We start from the raw sequence: 17,279 nt of genomic DNA on the forward strand, positions 1-17,279 counted from the left end.
GGAACTGAAAAACATTCAGCATAGCTGAATTGTTAAATTTGAGTAGGAGATTAGGGAGGATTAAGATCTGACAAAGGTCAGATGAGGAAATACTTTAAAGCCAGTATCAAGTTTCAGTTTAACTGCTAGGAAAATATCAGTGACTTAAGATATAAATTTTGTTTCCTCACATAAAAGAAGTCCAAAGTTCTACAGTTATTGGACACCAAGGTCCTTTTTGGCTGTTTTTACTCAGCCATCTAAGGCACATGGCTGGAATTCTCATTGATACCTCATGTCTTTAGAATGGCTGTTGAGTCCCCAGTCCTTGAAACTGGTGGAAAGCAGGCGAAGAAATTAAGGAGGGGCAAAAGAGGCACGGGTCGCTGTCTGTTCCCACTTTGAGAACCTTATTTGGAAGTTCGAACCAGTAGCATCCATTTTCATCTCATTGGCAGAACTTGGTAACATGAGTAATATTTCATTTACAGGTATTTTATAGGGACACAGCATTATCTAGAAGAAAGGAAATCCTGGCCTTTGGAAAGATAATAACCCTTCAAGTTTTAATTACCAATGTGTCTGATTTCTATACTTCCTGTCAAACCTCTCAGAAGCCCCCTTTTAGTAGGGCCCCCTGCTGTCTTGTTAAAATCAGGGTTATGTTACTAAGAAATAAGAGGACAGTCATCATTGGGTAGATAACTAGCAGTTTACACATTACAAATTTGAACTTTACTGGGAGTAATGAAGAATTACAAGTGATTGACACTTCTTGTTAAAAAGATAATTCTGGCTGAAGTGTAGAAAACATACTGGAAGAGGGCGTGCTCTGGACAGACAGACATAACACAATAATCCATGCAAGAGATAAAGTAAAGTAAAGTGAAGTTGCTCAGTCGTGTCCGACTCTTGCGACCCCGTGGACTGTAGCCTACCAGGCTCCTCTGTCCATGGGATTTTCCAGGCAAGAGTACTGGAGTGGGTTGCCATTTCCTTCTCCAGGGGATCTTCCTGACCCAGGGGTCAAACCCAGGTCTCCTGCACTGCAGGCAGATGCTTTACCCTCTGAGCCACCAGGGAAGCCCCAGAGATAACAGTGGACCAAAAGACAGTGGTGATGATTAGTTTAACTGGGTTGAGGGTGAGTATAAACAAATGACATTCACTCAATAAGTATTAAATGTCTGCGTTTAACATGTGTAAGACACTGAGTTTGGTCTTGGGGGTGTGGTAGTAGCACACCCACAGACACACACACACAAAAGACCCAGTCTTATGCTTAGGGAGTTCAGGGTGTACTGGGGCCCAAATGTAAAACTGCAACTAGGACTCGTTTGAGGAAGGAGTTAATATCCTATTAAGAAAGGTCACGAGGTATTTGCCTGGAGGAAGTGGTTCTGAGCTGAAATCTGAAGGCGGGGTAGGAGTAGTTGAGGGGAAGAATGGCTGGAAGGACTCCTTGTAGAGATGTACTGATTGGAGGGGACCAGAGTGGATGTCTGGAAACCAGGAGATGGTTGCAACCATCCAGATAAAAATGGGACAGGGTGGAGGTGGGGGATGTAGAAAAGTGGAAGGAATGAAGAGATGTTGGGGAGGCAAATTTCGAAATATTTATAGATAGGTGGGTGTGAGCGAGGACTGGTTGAAGGGCGTCACCATTGCCTCTGCCTTGTGCGGCGGAATGGTTCGGAGTTTTTCTTCATCCATATGGAGAATTTAGGAGAGGGCCAGATTTGAGAAGTGGGTCATGAATTGGGTTTTGGACATGTTGAGTTTGAGGTGCTTTGGAGACCAAGAGGACATTTTGAGTAAGCGTTTGGACCTGTGAGTGTGGGATTTAGAAGAAACGATTGGGTTGGAAGATCAATACATGAGTTATCAGTGTATAGGTGATGAGCGTGCCATGGGTGTCAGTGAGCTTACCCAGGGAAAGATGGAATGAAGGGAGGGTTATAGGACCTAACCTTAAGGAACATCAAGTCATTTTTCATCTTAGGAAAAATAAATCATCCCACCTCCCTTCATACATCAAACCATCCATGGGATCAGTGACCTTTAGCCTAAATCTCAAACCTCTCTGTGCAGTTCAGGCTGAGTGACAGGGCTGCAGGCTTCCAAATAGCCCCATTTTGCTTCCATCCCTGCAGGGGGCCGCTGTAAGTGACAGTTCTTAAGTGCTTTTCCTAGTACTACTGAAAAACTGGTGGGAGTTCTGTGCGTCTTTTGTCTAAAAGTCTGTGTCCAAGTTGAGATCATCCACTAAGCTGGGCCAGGGCCCAGCCTCATGTTAAATTTTGTGGCTTTTCTGGGTTGCCAGTGACTTCACTGCACACAGAAGACATGGTCTTCTCAACCTCCTGACTTCAGCGGCTGAGCCTTCTCCTGGGCTGTACCCCATGATATCTGCAGCTCAGCTCAGGGTTTCTCAGTTCCTGGTATCCCCCCACTCCCCATCCAGGGTGAATGGTGGGAAGCTAGCCTGACCAGTTTGCTATCCACATGTCAACAACCCTGGGCATACAGTGCTAATGGGGGTAGGGAGCCTGGCTGGGGAGAGAGATCTACAGCACTCCGGAGGGGTGGAATTGTTTGTGAGTCTATGGGGAGCCTTCAGTTCAGCTGCTATGAGCCCCAGCCCTGCCTGGGAAAATCTAGGGTCAGCTGAGACCCCAGGACCACTTCCTGTTTGGACAATGATCTCTTCTTCTGCCAAACCACAGGGCCTTGGCTGGCCCTCAGAGCCAGCATCTCCGGCCGACTGTTTTTTTGAGGCCACAGAGGGCCCTTGGAGATGGGGGTGATGACTTGGTGCCAACTCCGAGGCAAGCAGCCCAGCTTTCAGCCTCTAAACCACAGTGTGGCATCTTCTGTCTGTGGCACAGGCTTGTCATAGACCCTGAAGCAGAGGGAAGAAGACAGCCTCCTCCTATAGAATCCTGTGCTGTGGAGGGGCCACATCTCAGTGGAAGATTCCCTGGACGACTCACACTGCAGCCGTCCCCAGAAGTGCACAAGACTTGATACTGTGAACAGCACAACGATGTGGGGACAACGTGGAATGGTTGTCAAGTTTGTTTGTTCATTCGGACATTACTGAGCCCCCACTCTGTGCTAGCTTCCTTGCTTAGGCAACAGAAATACTAATGTGGCCAAGAGTTCTTCCAGGAAGGGACATGGTCACAGATAATGGAAATATAAAGTGGGCTGTAGCACCAGAGAGGGAGAAGGTAAGTCTTCTCTGGGGGTGGCTGGATCTTGAGTGATGGGGACAGGCAATTTCAAAAGAAAACAAAGCATAGAAGTACAAAGTAATCATTATCGTAATTGCAACTACCTTAACATTTTTTTTGAAGTTGGTAGTGTGGACTCGAGTTCTGACTCATTGTGATCTTAGGCAGTTATCTCGGTTTATGTACCTCAGTTTACTCATCTGTAAAATGGATATAATAGTACCTTCTTCATAGAGTGGGCTTCCCTGGTGGCTCAGCAGTAGAGAATCTGCCTACAATGTAGAAACTGCAAGAGATGCAGGTTCAGTCCCTGGGTCAGGAAGATCCTCTGAAGGAGGGCATGGCAACCCACTCCAGTGTTTTTGCCTGGAGAATCCCATGGACAGAGGAGCATGGCAGGTTACAGCCCATAGGGTTGCAAAGAGTCAGGCACAGCTGAAGCGACTTAGCATGCACACACAGGTATGCACCTCATAGAGGTTTTTTTTTTTTTTTTTTTGAGTAATGGCTTGCAGAAGTTACTAAGGACTTACTCCATTCCAGATTCTACATGCACCTAATTTCTGATCCTTACAATAACCCTGAAAGTATGTTCATCCATATACAGAGCAGGAAGAGTGGCACTCAGATTGCTAATGCTCATGGACTAAAGGCTGGGGTGGGGATTTGAACCCACATCTGTCTCACATCTGAACTCAAAGCCTTCCTTCTGTTCTGTGTCTAGTGGGGCAGGAACACTGGATGTAGGTAGAATGAGGGTATACTGAGATAAAGACATCTTTTTGACTCTTCCTGTCTGGTTGCCTAAGGGTATATCTAGACCTGGCGGACACCAAATTTGGCTCTTCAGAGCCAAAATGGTTGTGAGTTTTACCAAGAGACTACAAAGCCCATCATGAATGTGCACCTGATTAGGCAGGTGGAAAAACCAAAGCAAGAATTGTTTGGAGCCCCTCCAACTCAAGCCAGCACAGAAGGGGAGAGGTAGAAAAAGATTTTAAACAGATCCTTTGCAAAAGAAAATATACGAATGACCAACAAATACATGAAAAGATGTTCAACATCACTAGGTACTAAGGAAATGCAAATTAAAACCACAGTGAGATACCACTACATACACACCTACGTGGTAAAAACTAAAAAGACCCCCAAGTTAAATGTTCACTGGGATGTGGAGCAATAGGAATTCTCATACATTGTTGATACAAGTATGAAATGATACCTTCTGGAGAAAGATCTAGCAGTTTCTTATAAAATTAAACATATGTTCTCTTTCATCATTTGTAAATATTTATCCAAAAGAAATGTTACGCTTATTCCTACAAAGTAACTTGTATAGCAGCCTAGCTCATAAGAACTAAAAACTTGAAAGAGCTCAGGTGTACGTGGACAGAAGAGATAAACTATGGCATATTCAGACAATGTATGAATGCTATATAGCAATGAAACAAACTGCTGATGCATGCAAGAATGTGAATGATTCAACAAAACATTATTCCCATGAAAGAAGTCTTTTACAAAAAAGTGTACATGGTATATGATGATTTCATTTATACGGAGCTCTAGAACAGATTAATCCATTTTGTGGAGAAAAATCACAACAGTGGTTGCATCTGGAAGGCAGGGGGCACAGGGGTCGACTGGCAAGGGGCATTAGCCAACTTTCAGGGGTTTTACGAACATATCTTGATAGGAGTTACACCAGTGTATCCATTTGTTGGATTCAATGGATGTGCACTTCGGAGTTGAACAGTCGTGTTTGTAAATTTTACACCAAAAGAAAAATGTTAACAGGTATTGAACTCTAGATAATGATGTGCATGCTAAACTATTTAAAGAGAAGTGTCTTTATGTTTGAAATCTCTTTGAAATGCATCAAAACATAAGATGAATTGTGGGAGGTAGACTAATAATGCGATAAGACAAGTATAGTAAAATGATAACGGTGGAATCTAGGTGATGGGGAAACAGGTGTTCATTGTAACAGGTATTCATCCTTTCACCTTTGTTGTATGTTTGAAATTTTTCATAATGAACGGGCGGGTTATTTGAGGGTTTTGTGGGGAAGTTTTGCACCGTAAGAGCTGGCTACGCTTAGGACCGAGCAAAGAGAGTCAAGAGGCTCCTGGAGGCAGGGGCCCGGCTGTGGGACCTCGCAGAAGAAATAACCTTTTTCAGTCTGCCTCTTCAGCTATCACGGAGGCACAATGGCAGTGGTGGCTAAGCACTTTATCGTAGGGAAAGGGGTCCACCATCCAGACCCCAATCGGTCGTGCCCTGTCAGCGCCCCTTTACACACACACCATCCTGAAGGGCCTATCCAGGCTTTCGTTCTGATATCCGCACCCCGACTTCCGGGACAGAACCGGAAGTCACTCCTCTTCCGCTCTTCCTATTGGAGGCCGGCCTTTCGCAGGGGTGGGGCCACTGGGAACTGGAAGCAGCCGCAGGCATGGCGGCGGCCGTGCGGATAGTTTTGCTGGTGCTGCTGCTTCTGGGACCGGGCGTCTGGGGTCAGGCGGAGCCCCCACGCGACAGCCTGCGGGAGGAGCTAGTCATCACCCCGCTGCCTTCAGGGGACGTAGCCGCCACCTTCCAGTTCCGCACGCGCTGGGATTCGGAGCTGCAGCGGGAAGGAGGTGAGGAGGGGAGACTGATGGGAGAACCCTGTGGCACCTGCTGGGAGTTGGGTGGAGGCCAGCCTTGGGGGCAGGGACTGACCCCACGGTGAGGTTCTGGTCCCGGGGCGTGGGTCCTTGGCGGAAGGGTGGGGCAGTTTTTGAGGAATCACATTGTACCAGTGAGGAAACTGGGGCCCGGGGAGGGCTGACTTCTAGTGCGGTGGTCTCTCCGCAGCTTCACGCTACCATCCTAAACCTTTAGTTAGCACCTTCCGTGGACAGCACTGATAAGGATGCTGTTGACGATTACCGTTTATCTTGGGTGCTGGGCACGGTGCTGAGTTGAGTGAATAGTTACAGGGAAGAAATTGGAGGTATAGAGAGATAAAGGCACCGGTCCAAGATCACATTGCTTAGTCAGTGACTGACTGGTCAGGAATTTAGATTCCTCTGACCCCAGAGCTGGGATGTATTTATTGTTTCTTTGGGGTGGCTGACAGCCTTCCCTCCAAGATCATCACTCCCCTGCTGTCTCTTCTCCAGTGTCTCACTATAGGCTCTTCCCCAAAGCCTTGGGGCAGTTGATCTCCAAGTATTCTCTCCGGGAACTGCACCTATCCTTAACCCAAGGCTTCTGGAGGACTCGCTACTGGGGGACACCCTTCTTGCAGGCCCCATCGGGGGCAGAGCTGTGGGCTTGGTTCCAAGACACCGTCACCGAGTGAGTGCCCACCTTGAGGCCTGTGGCAGGCCATGGCGGGAATGTGGCATGGCAAGTGGTGTCATCCTACCACTGCCCTTTGGGGGAAGCATTTCCATGGGGGTAAAGCTGCACTGGCAGTAAGAAGTATTATGGCCTGGTGGCATTCTTGACTTTGCTTATGTTTCCTTCCACTGATATATCCAGACCTGTGGTCGCATGTATCTACGGAGATAGATAGCAGTTATCTGAAGCCTACTTGGATGTAAGGCACTAGAAAGCTGTGGCAAGCTGGACAACCTTTTAAAGACATTCATTCACATAATAATAAAATGCCACAAGGGCCAAATAAAATATATGTGGGCTAAAACTGGCCTGCAAGACATCATATCTCTGTATTCGAGAAATGACTGTTTTTTAGGGGAGGGATGGGTTAGGTACTATGATTGGACCAGGTGCATGTGTGCTCACTCACTCAGTTGTATCAGACTCTTTGCAACCCCATGGGCTGTAGCCTGCCAGGCTCCTCTGCCCATGGAATTTTCCAGGCAAGAATACTGGAATGGGTTGTCGTTTCCTACTCCAGGAGATCTTCATGACCCAGGGATGGAACTTGCATCTCTTGCATCTCCTGCATTGGCAGGTGGATTCTTTACCATTGCCCCACCTGGGAAGCCCAAATTCTCTTAATCTCACTATGGGAAATCAGCGCATATGTATAATTAAAAAAAATTTAGGGGGACTTCCATGGTGGTCCAGTGGTTAAGACTTTACCTTCCAATGCAAGGGGTATGGGTTCCATCCCTAGTTGGGGAGCTAAGAACCCACATGCCTCATGGCCAAAAAAACCAAAACGTAAAACAGAAACAATACTATAACAAATTCAATAAAGACTTTAAAAGTGGTCCATATTAAAAAAAAAAAAAAAACCAAAAAGCCTTAAAAAAAAATTTAGGGCCTTACCTGTGGCGGGCTGGAGAGCTTGGGAGGACAGCCACCTCTCAGCCCCAATGGATTGTTGTCATGTGGGAACAGAGACCTACTGTGGTCAAATACTCTCATTTTTCCCAGAAATCTGGATTTTAATGTGAAAATTGGCAAGCTTAAATATCAGCAAGTAACTTAAAAATTTAAGAAATACCTATGGGTTAATGTTGTGCACAGCAAATGGAACATGGCTATGGTTTGGGTAGCGTTTTCAGGCTTCCAGTTTGCAGTCTTTATTTGAGGCATAAAGATTGGAGCAGTTGGAAAGCTCTGAACACAGGGCTGTTGAAAAACCCCAGGCTAGCTCTATGGTGGTATCAAATGAAGAGCAAGCCCCTACACTGGCCAGGGCTTCTGCTCTTGCCTGAACTCTGGCTTCTTTGCCTTTTATCCCAACCACTCTGCTGTCACTGACTCCCCTCATCATTGCCTGTAGTGTGGAGGTGATGTTCAGAAATCTACTTTTATTCTATTAGTTCTATAAAGAGCAAATCTATTTTGCTGTTTCTGTAAAGAAAAAAAAAACACCTAATTTAATTCGATGTTTCTCTGGGGTCCTAGGATGCTTATTTTCCCTTGTTCCATGAACCTTTGTCGATGTAAGACTTGCCATCCTGAGGGTAGAACCAGGACTCACCAGAGTGTTCACAGGGAAGTAGGTGGTCTTGCCCTGCTGAGCACACCTCAGGGTGGATCAGGGAGCCGATCTCGGCCCCTGGGGCCTGGGGCACTTTGTATCGCGTTGTGGACTGTGAGTGGGTGACCCAGCCTTGCTCCCTGTCCTCAGGTTGCTCTCAGCCTAGTCGAGGAGAAAAGATGCTTACAGCAAGGTACTGTTGCCACCCAGCCATTTCCCAGGAGGGCCCTGGTGAGAGGCATGGACGGTCAGAATGGCAATAGTGCGGGAGGAAACTGTGGTTGAGGAGGGCCGGAACGCTGCCTGGAGGAGGGAGCACCGGAAGGGGAGCGTAAGGAGTGAGGCGGCACCACGAGGTGCGACGACGAGCCACCTAAGCAGAGGCCGGCGGGGATGCAGGGGTGTTCAGAGGAGAGCGAGGACGAAGGGGCTGATGGGGGAGACCCGGGCCGCAGGCCCAGCTGGGGCAGTTGCGGCTCCAGCAGCTGGCCGGCCTCATGGCTTGGCAGCCAGCTGCGGGCTCTGAGCGAGGGGGCAGACGCAGCCCCGGGACAGTGAGCGGCTTTGTGTCTCCATCCAGCGTGGATGAGTCGTGGAAGGAGCTCAGTAACGTCCTCTCGGGCATCTTCTGCGCCTCTCTCAACTTCATCGACTCCACCAACACAGTCACGCCCACCGCCTCCTTCAAACCCTTGGGGCTGGCCAACGGTGAGACCGCCGCATCCTGTCCTTCTTCCTGAGACCTCTCATCCTGGCCTTTGCCTCCTTTCCCCTCTGCTTCCTTCTCCGTCTGCGGGACCAGGTCATAAATCCCCAGGGTGGACACCCTCCCCAGGAAGACTGTCTCTGCATTGCTTTCTCCTGAAGGGACGAGGCTGTTCCGCACTCCTCCCCTGGCCGAGACTGTGGGGGCGGTGGTGCTGGAGAGTGTGTGCGGGTCCTGAGGAGCGGGGCCCTAGGGCCCTCCCCAGCCAGGCTCCTGTCTCCCCCAGGCACGGACCACTCCTTCCTGCGCTATGCGGTACTGCCGCGGGAGGTCGTCTGCACCGAGAACCTCACCCCGTGGAAGAAGCTCTTGCCCTGCAGCTCCAAGGTGAGGCCCGAGGGGCCTGAATGCGGGTGGGAGTCCCAGAGAGTGGATGGCGTGGGCTGATGCCCCCTCCCTGCCCGACAGATTACCTCGGCCCCACGCCCTGGCGCATCACCATGCAGGGCACTGACCTTTCCTCTCACGCCGCCTCCTCCAGGCAGGCCTCTCGGTGCTGCTGAAGGCTGATCGCCTGTTCCACACGAGCTACCACTCCCAGGCAGTGCATATCCGCCCTATTTGCAGAGTAAGTCTTGGGGAACGGGAGACAGGGGCCATCCCGGGGCTGTGAGAGAAGGTGCAGGTAAAGCACATGGCCCAGTGTCTGTCGAGGGCTGAGCCAGTGGCCGGTGGGAGACGTGATGATGGCGATTCAGGGGTTTGGTCACGCACCAAGGAAGCCGACTGGTTGCCTGGCAAGCCGCCACTTAACCTCCGTCGTGGGGCCTGGCAGTCATGAGCCGTAGCCGCGTGGGTACACCTGCTAGCTCAGCCACTTTCCAGCTGACTTGACCTTGAGTGGGTCACTTTATTTCCCTGGTTTTCTCATCCGTCAAGTGAGAATAATAGTATCAGTTCATGCAGTTGTTGGCAACGGTTCATCCCACTGATGCGCAGGGTGCTGCTGGCACAGGGTCACGTGCTCAGTAGGGAGCGGTAGCAAACTGATGGGCGGGGAGATACGGAATAGAGGAGGGGTTGCGTCCAGGTTGCAGTCCCTGGGGCTGTGAGGTTGGGGGAGAGGTAGGTCCTCACTGCTGCCGTCTGGCCCTCGTAGAATGCACGCTGTACCAGCGTCTCCTGGGAGCTGAGGCAGACCCTTTCTGTTGTATTTGATGCCTTCATCACGGGACAGGGGAAGAAGGGTAAGCTCCCTTGCTCTGGCATCTCTACCCACCCATCGCCAGCCCCGCCCCATCTGTGCGGAGCAGGCCTAGTCCTGCCTCAGCTCATCCCCGCCCTCTGCTCCCCAGACTGGTCCCTCTTCCGGATGTTCTCCCGAACTCTCACCGAGCCCTGCCCCTTGGCTTCGGAGAGCCGAGTCTATGTGGACATCACCAGCTCCGGCCAGGTACTGAGGTTTCCAGCCACACACGCCAGCCCCTTCCCTCCAAGGCCAGCCTGCCCCTCTGCTCACTTCTCAGCCCTGTCCTTGTGTCCCCAGGACAACGAGACGTTGGAGGTGTACCCACCCCCCCTCACCACATACCAAGACGTCATCCTGGGCACCCGCAAGACCTACGCCGTCTACGACCTGCTGGATGCAGCTGTGGTCAGCAACTCGCGCAGCCTCAATATCCAGCTGAAGTGGAAGAGGCCCCTGGAGAATGGTGGGTGGAGGGTGGGCCGCCACGGCCACCATGGGCTACCGCGATTTCATCTTGTGGGGGACCACTCACAGTCCCATCTCTTCACCAGGAGACAACAGGCTTATGTTTAGATCCAGATATCTGGAGTCAGACGTCCTGGTTCTAACACCACCTTTTCTAAGCTCTATGACCTTGAGGGTTCCTAACTTCACTGTCTCATGCTGAAAATGGGGACAGTAATACCTAATAGGTTAGATGAGATAATTAATGGAAAACATGGAAGTCATTCATGCATTTGTTCATTTAATTAACAAAAAATTTTTTTGACACAAATACCCTGATTTTGAGAAACATTAACATATAATAGTTGAAGCAGGCCTCAAACAATTAGTTGCAATCATGTTCAGTGTTACCAAGGAAAAGCGTGAAATATTGTGAGAACACTTGGTTTGGGTTGGAACCGGCAGAAAGCTCAGGCCTTGTTAGTATTCAGTAAAGAACAGTAATTCTGTTGTCATTGCTGTGAGTTAGGGAAGACAGGGATTATTCCAGAATGCAGGTTTCCCAGTTCTGGCAAAGCCTCTCCCATTCCCCTTCCTGGCTTTGGGACTCTGAACCTGGCCCAGGGAGTGGATTTGGGGAGTGACCCCCCTTCTTCTTTTCTTTAAAGGAGTGGTTAACTGTGGGCTTTTCTCTGAGCAGAGGCCCCCCCGGCGCCCTTCCTGTATGCGCAGCGGTATGTGAGCGGCTACGGGCTGCAGGGCGGGGAGCTGAGCACGCTGCTCTACAACACCCACCCGTACCGGGCCTTCCCCGTGCTGCTGCTGGACGCCGTGCCCTGGTATCTGCGGCTGTACGTGCACACGCTCTCCATCACCTCCAAGGGCAAGGAGAACAAACCAAGTGAGCGCCGAGGCCCCAGCCAGCCCCGCACCCCCACCCCACCCCTCGCCCTCCACGTCCCCCAACACCTCAGTTCTCAGGGAATTCCACAAGTACCTCGCCGTCTGCACAGGCATCAGGAGTCGTTTGAGACATTGATGACCTCACCAATGCCCGATCTGCAAGGGTTTGTAAAGTCAAAGTAGGTAAACCACATAGTCCTGGTGATCTTCGTAGGATGTGATAAGGGCAGGTGTTTCCTTATCTTTCTCACTTGCTTCCTCCTCTTTCCTGGAGCTCTATTTTGTTTCAGATGATTCCTAGACTCTTTGAGGTGGAGAAGGGGCTAGCCAGAAAAACAGAGTATTGGATACAAAGAAGGTGACAGAGCTGGAGTAGGTGGTTTTTGCTTCCTTGGGTGGGGTAAAGAGGTGCAGCTTTAAAAATTTGTTTTTTCTATTATTTTTCTGAGGAGGAGTTAATATTTACTGAGTGCTGTGAGATGCCAGGCATAGCACAAAAGCACTTGTTTTCCTTTGGAGTGGAGGGAGACTAAGGAACACTTCTTAGGAAGACGTTACAGTACAACCCCGACAGTTAGACTTATAATCTTTTCTAAACCTCTTTGTGGTTTCCCATATTTTCAAACCCATGGTTAATAGTTTTACTTATTTTCAATGATGCACTGAGTCATCATTGCTGAGCACAGGCTTTCTTCAGTTGTGGCGAACGGGGGCTCATCTTGAGGTGCTCGGGCTTCGTGGTGTGGTGGCTTCCCTGGTGCAGAGCGCAAGCTCTCGGCGCGAGGGCTCGGTGGTTGCGGCATGTGGCCTTCAGTAGGTGTGGGTCGTGGGCTCTCCAGCACTCAGGCTCAGTAGTTCTGGCGCACCGGCTTAGTTGTTCTGTGGCATGTGGAGTCTTCCCAGGTCAGAGATTGAACCTGTGTCCCCTATATTTCCAGGCGGATCTTAACCACTGAACCACCAGGGAAGTTCCTGTTTTGTTTTATCTTTGCTCTGGCAAATTTGAAATACATACCCAAATGGAACAGAGTAATGAACTCCCGTGTATGCATTACCCAGCTTCGGCAGTCTCCAGCTTCATATCCCATTTTTTGTTTGTTGTTGATTTTTTTTCTAATTTCATTGAGATAAAATTGACATATAGCACAAGATAAGTTCAAGGTGTTCAGCATGCTCATTTGACTTATATCTATCATGATAGATAAAAGTAAGTTTAATGAACATCCATCATCTCATACAGATACAAAATTAAATAGAAAAAAATTTTTCCCTTGTGATGAGAACTCTAAGGGTTTACTCTCCCAACAGCTTTCATGTGTAATGTACAACATTAACATATTTATTATGTTCTACATTACATTTCCAATTCTTGTCTTAGAACTGGAAGATTGTACCTTTTGACTGCCTTCATCCAGTTCCCCTTCTCCCTACAGCTTACCTCTAGTAGCAACAAATGTGATCTCTTTTCTATGACTTTGTTTATTTTGGAAGTATAATTGATCTGTAACACTATGCTAGTTCCTGGTAATAGCAAAGTGATTCAGTGTTTCTGTACTTTTCAAAATGATCATCATGATAAGTCTAGTTACCATCTGTCACCATAAAATATAAGACATACTTACTGACTATATTCCCCACACTGTACATTTCGTACCTGTGACTCATTTATTTTGCAACTGAAAGTTTGTTCCTCTTACCCTCCCTCATCTATTCCTCTCCTCCTCCCACCCCTCTCTCCTCAGGCAGTCACCTGTTTATCCTCTGTGTCTATGACTACTTCTGTTTGGTTATATTTGTTCTTTTTTCTTTTTTTTTTTGATTCCTAGCCTAAGTGATATCTTACAGTATTTGTCTTTGACTTATCTCACTTAGCCTAAGGTTTTCTAGCTCATCCATGTTGTTGCAAATGTCAAAATTTCCTTCTTTTTTATAGCTGAGTAATATTCTTCATCTTCTTTATCCGTTCATCCATTGATGGGCACTTATACTGTTTTCTTAGCTATTGTAAATAATGCTTTGGTGAACATTGGGGTGCCTGTATCTTTTCAAATTAATGTTTTTGTTTTCTTTGAATAAATACCCAGGAGTGGAATTGCTGGATTGTATGGTAGTTCTGCTTTTAAATTTTGAGGAATCTCCCTACAGGTTTTGATAGTGGCTGCACCAATTTACATTCCCAACACAGTGCACAAGGGCTCCCTTTTCTCTGTATACTCACCAACACTTGTTATTTGCTGTCTTTTTGATGATCCCGAGAGGTGTGAGGTGATATCTTATTGTGGTTTTGATTTGCCTTTCCGTGACGATTAGTGATGTTGAACTATTTTTTCATCTGCCTGTTGGCCAATCTGTATGTCTTCTCTAGAAAAATGTCTATTCAGGTCCTCTGCCCATTTTTTAAAACAATTTTTTCTTTTTTGACATTGAGTTGTGTAAGTACTTTGTATATTTTGTGTATTAACCCCTTATGATATCATTTGCAAATACCTTCTCCCTTTCAATAGTCTGTCTTTTCATTTTTCTGGTAGTTTCTTTCACTGTGCAAAAGCTTTTTAGTTTGATGTAACCACATTTGTTTATTTTTACTTTCGTTTTTCTTGCCTGAGGAGATATATCCAAAAAAACATTGCTAGGTCAAAAGGCACACTGCCTATATTTTTTTCTGGAAGTTTCATTGTTTCAGGTTTTACATTTAAGTCTTTAAGCCATTTTGAGTTTATTTTTGTATTTGGTATAAGAAAGTAATCCAAGTTGATTCTTTTGCATATAGCTGTCTTGTTTTCCCAACACCATTTATTGAAAGGGCTGTCTTTTCCTCATTGTGTTTTTTTGTCTCCTTTGACATAGATTAATTGCTGATATAAATGTGGGTTCATTTCTAGGCTCTCTGTTCTGTTCCACAGCTTCCCATCATTTTTGTTTCATCTTTCCCTTTATTTATTTATTTGGTTTGGTTACTTTTTTGCTGGAGTATCTTAAAAGAAATCCTAGATATCATGTCAGTTCACCTTTAAACATCTCTAACAGGTAAGGGGCTTAAAAATATGTATAACCTATTGTTATCACTCCTGTTTCCCCCAGTGGTCTTGAAAATAACTTTATAATTGATTTAAACTGGGTAAAAATCAGGTGCTCACAGTATATTTGCTTGATATACTCTTAAGTTTCTCTTTCTGTCTTTTTAGATTAATAGACTTACTTTTCTAAGAGTAGTTTTAAGTTTACAGAAAAGTTGAGCAGAAAGTATGGGGTTCCCATATACACTTCCCTTCTCCCCCATCTCCCCTGCTATTCCCGCCTTGATTGGTGTGGTCCTCTTACATCTCCTTTAATCTGTAAAACAGTTCCAGTGGTTTTTTAAAAATTGATTTGTTGGCAAAACTGGGTCATTTGTTGTATAGGATGTTCTACATTCTGGTTGGCCCATGTTTAACATGTTCCTCGATCCTCTGTGTATTCCTGAGTATCAGTGCTTAGTTTTAGAAACTTAATTAGATTCAGGTCTCATATTTTTGGCAAGAAACCTTCCCAGGTGGTTCTCTGGACTCCCTGTTGCATCACGGGAGGCACTGGACGTCTGGTGGCCCAGTTTTCGTGATGTGAAGATGGATTAGGTTGAGCATGTCCTGGAGCAGCTGCCCTGGAAACACCTTTTCCCTTCCCTGCCCTCCTCCTCCCCCCCGGGGGCCTCCCTGCCTTCCGTGATCCCGATTCCTCCTCCTTGGCTCCCCAGTCCCAGCCCCAAGGCTGGACAGGTAGGGACAAGCGGTGCAGGTGGGCTGAACCCTGGAAAGAGCTCTGGGTGCCCTGTCGGTCCCCAGGTTACATCCACTATCAGCCTGCCCAGGACCGGATGCAGCCCCACCTCCTGGAGATGCTGATTCAGCTGCCGGCCAACTCCATCACCAAGGTCTCCATCCAGTTTGAGCGGGCGCTGCTTAAGTGGACTGAGTACACCCCGGACCCCAACCACGGCTTCTATGTCAGGTGGGGGCCCGTCACCTGCCGCCCCCGCCCTCTTGGGGGAGGAGTGTGGGGAGCAGAGCTCACGGAGTGTCTGTCTGCTTCACCACGCTCCCTGGGGGAGGAGTGTGGGGAGCACAGCTCACGGAGTGTCTGTCTGCTTCACCTCGCTCCCTGGGGGAGGAGTGTGGGGAGCACAGCTCACGGAGTGTCTGTCTGCTTCACCTCGCTCCCTGGGGGAGGAGTGTGGGGAGCACAGCTCATGGAGTGTCTGTTTGCTTCACCACGCTCCCTGGGGGAGGAGTGTGGGGAGCACGGCTCACAGTGTCTGTCTGCTTCTCTGCAGCCCATCTGTGCTCAGCGCGCTCGTGCCCAGTGTGGTGGCAGCCAAACCTGGGGACTGGGAAGAGAGCCCCCTCTTCAACAGCCTGTAAGTGTGAGCCTGGCTGCTGGTGTCCGGGTGGCACCTGCACAGAGGATCAGGCTCCTGTGGGCTGGCCTGGGGTTAGAGGTTGTGCTTGCAAAGTAATGAGTAGATTGGCCCTATCCTAATTCAAACCCCAGTGGTCTGTACTATTAGTATAGTCTTTATGAAATGATCCTAAAGAGCTGCTAGGAGATCAGAAGGTGAGAAGTGCAGGACGTTTACTCATCGGTTCTCTTACAAATGTGGAACTGAGCACTTATCAGATGCTGGGTACTTCAGAGAGCACCACGTGGACAGCACTAGACAAAATGGACTTGCCCCTCCCTGCTCATGGGCACAGTCCAGAGAGGAACTGCTGGGGAGTAATCTGGTGGGTAATCCAGGAAGGCTGCGTGGAGGAGATGACCTTTAGGCCGAGACCAGACGGCTTAGGAAGAGGCAGCCCAGTGAAGGCAGGGTCCCTTTCCTCTCCCTCAACGTAGCTCTCCTTTGATCAGATGTCTGTATTGAGCTTTAAAAGGCTATGAGGCTAAGAAAGCTTTGAAAATGCTTCCCACTGACATTGTCCTGCGTGGCCAAAGAGAGAGGATGAGGATGGGTGGGGTGAGATGTGGGGAAGCGGCCATCCTGCCTCACCGCCCACTCCCGACCCCCAGCTTCCCAGCCTCTGACAGCTCCAGCTACTTTGTGCGGCTCTACACGGAGCCACTGCTGGTGAGCCTGCCCACCCCGGACTTCAGCATGCCCTACAACGTCGTCTGCCTCACCTGCACCGTGGTGGCCGTGTGCTACGGCTCCTTCTACAACCTCCTCACCCGCACCTTCCAGATCGAGGAGCCCAGGAAGGGCGGCCTGGTCAAGCGGCTGGCCAACCTCATCCGGCGCGCCCGAGGCGTCCCCCCGCTCTGAGGCGAGCCCTGCTCACAGTTGGGCTGCAGTTTTTCTTGAGAGGGGTGTGGTGGCTGAATCCCCCAGCCCCCGCCGCGCCCCCAAGGCTCTTCCTGCCATTTGCCCTCCCCTGCGGCGGCTTTTGAACCAAGCTGTGTTGTGAATTGGGCCAGGGCCTAGAGCTGCAATGTTCAGGACAGTAGCCATGAGTCAGAAGTGGCTTTTGAATTTAATTTAAATTGAAAATGCATTTCCTTATCCATACTGAGTGCATTTCAAGTGCTCAGTAACCAGAAGTGGTTATTGGCTGCGGTACTGGGCATCATGGGGACGGATGTTCACCACTGCAGAAAATTCTGTTGGACACTGCCCGCCTGGGTAACAGGATGTGCTCAAATATTCGTACCACTGTGTGGTAGGTGGAGATTACTGGTTGTGGAATAAAAAGTATCTAATTCCATGGTTGTTTGTCTCCTGTCCTTGAGGCCTGGGGAGAGTTGGGGCCTTGGGAGTGTTTGGCAGGTACCGGAACTGGATCT

General features: G+C 48.6%; 1 protein-coding gene across 1 annotated transcript; it reads left to right on the top strand.

The window, feature by feature from the left end:
• Positions 1-5,620: 5,620 nt before the first annotated feature.
• Positions 5,621-17,198, top strand: PIGT (phosphatidylinositol glycan anchor biosynthesis class T). The gene is made up of 12 exons (XM_043882763.1): positions 5,621-5,854; positions 6,380-6,557; positions 8,741-8,868; positions 9,153-9,253; positions 9,408-9,494; positions 10,026-10,113; positions 10,222-10,319; positions 10,413-10,578; positions 11,260-11,460; positions 15,284-15,449; positions 15,772-15,855; positions 16,509-17,198. Exons 1-12 carry the CDS (start codon positions 5,668-5,670, stop codon positions 16,759-16,761), a joined length of 1,737 nt encoding a protein of 578 aa, XP_043738698.1. The 5' UTR covers positions 5,621-5,667; the 3' UTR covers positions 16,762-17,198.
• The last annotated feature ends 81 nt before the right edge of the window (positions 17,199-17,279 follow it).

The sequence above is a fragment of the Cervus elaphus genome, chromosome 23 (genome assembly GCF_910594005.1).
Source record: "Cervus elaphus chromosome 23, mCerEla1.1, whole genome shotgun sequence".
Classification (NCBI taxonomy): domain Eukaryota; kingdom Metazoa; phylum Chordata; class Mammalia; order Artiodactyla; family Cervidae; genus Cervus; species Cervus elaphus.

Coding starts and splice junctions, on each gene's coding strand:
- PIGT (XM_043882763.1), top strand. CDS start 5,668: ATGGCGGCGGCCGTGCGGATAGTTTTGCTGGTGCTGCTGCTTCTGGGA. Junction 11,461..15,283: donor GGGCAAGGAGAACAAACCAA/GTGAGCGCCGAG, acceptor GTCGGTCCCCAG/GTTACATCCACTATCAGCCT. Junction 15,856..16,508: donor AGCCCCCTCTTCAACAGCCT/GTAAGTGTGAGC, acceptor CCCGACCCCCAG/CTTCCCAGCCTCTGACAGCT.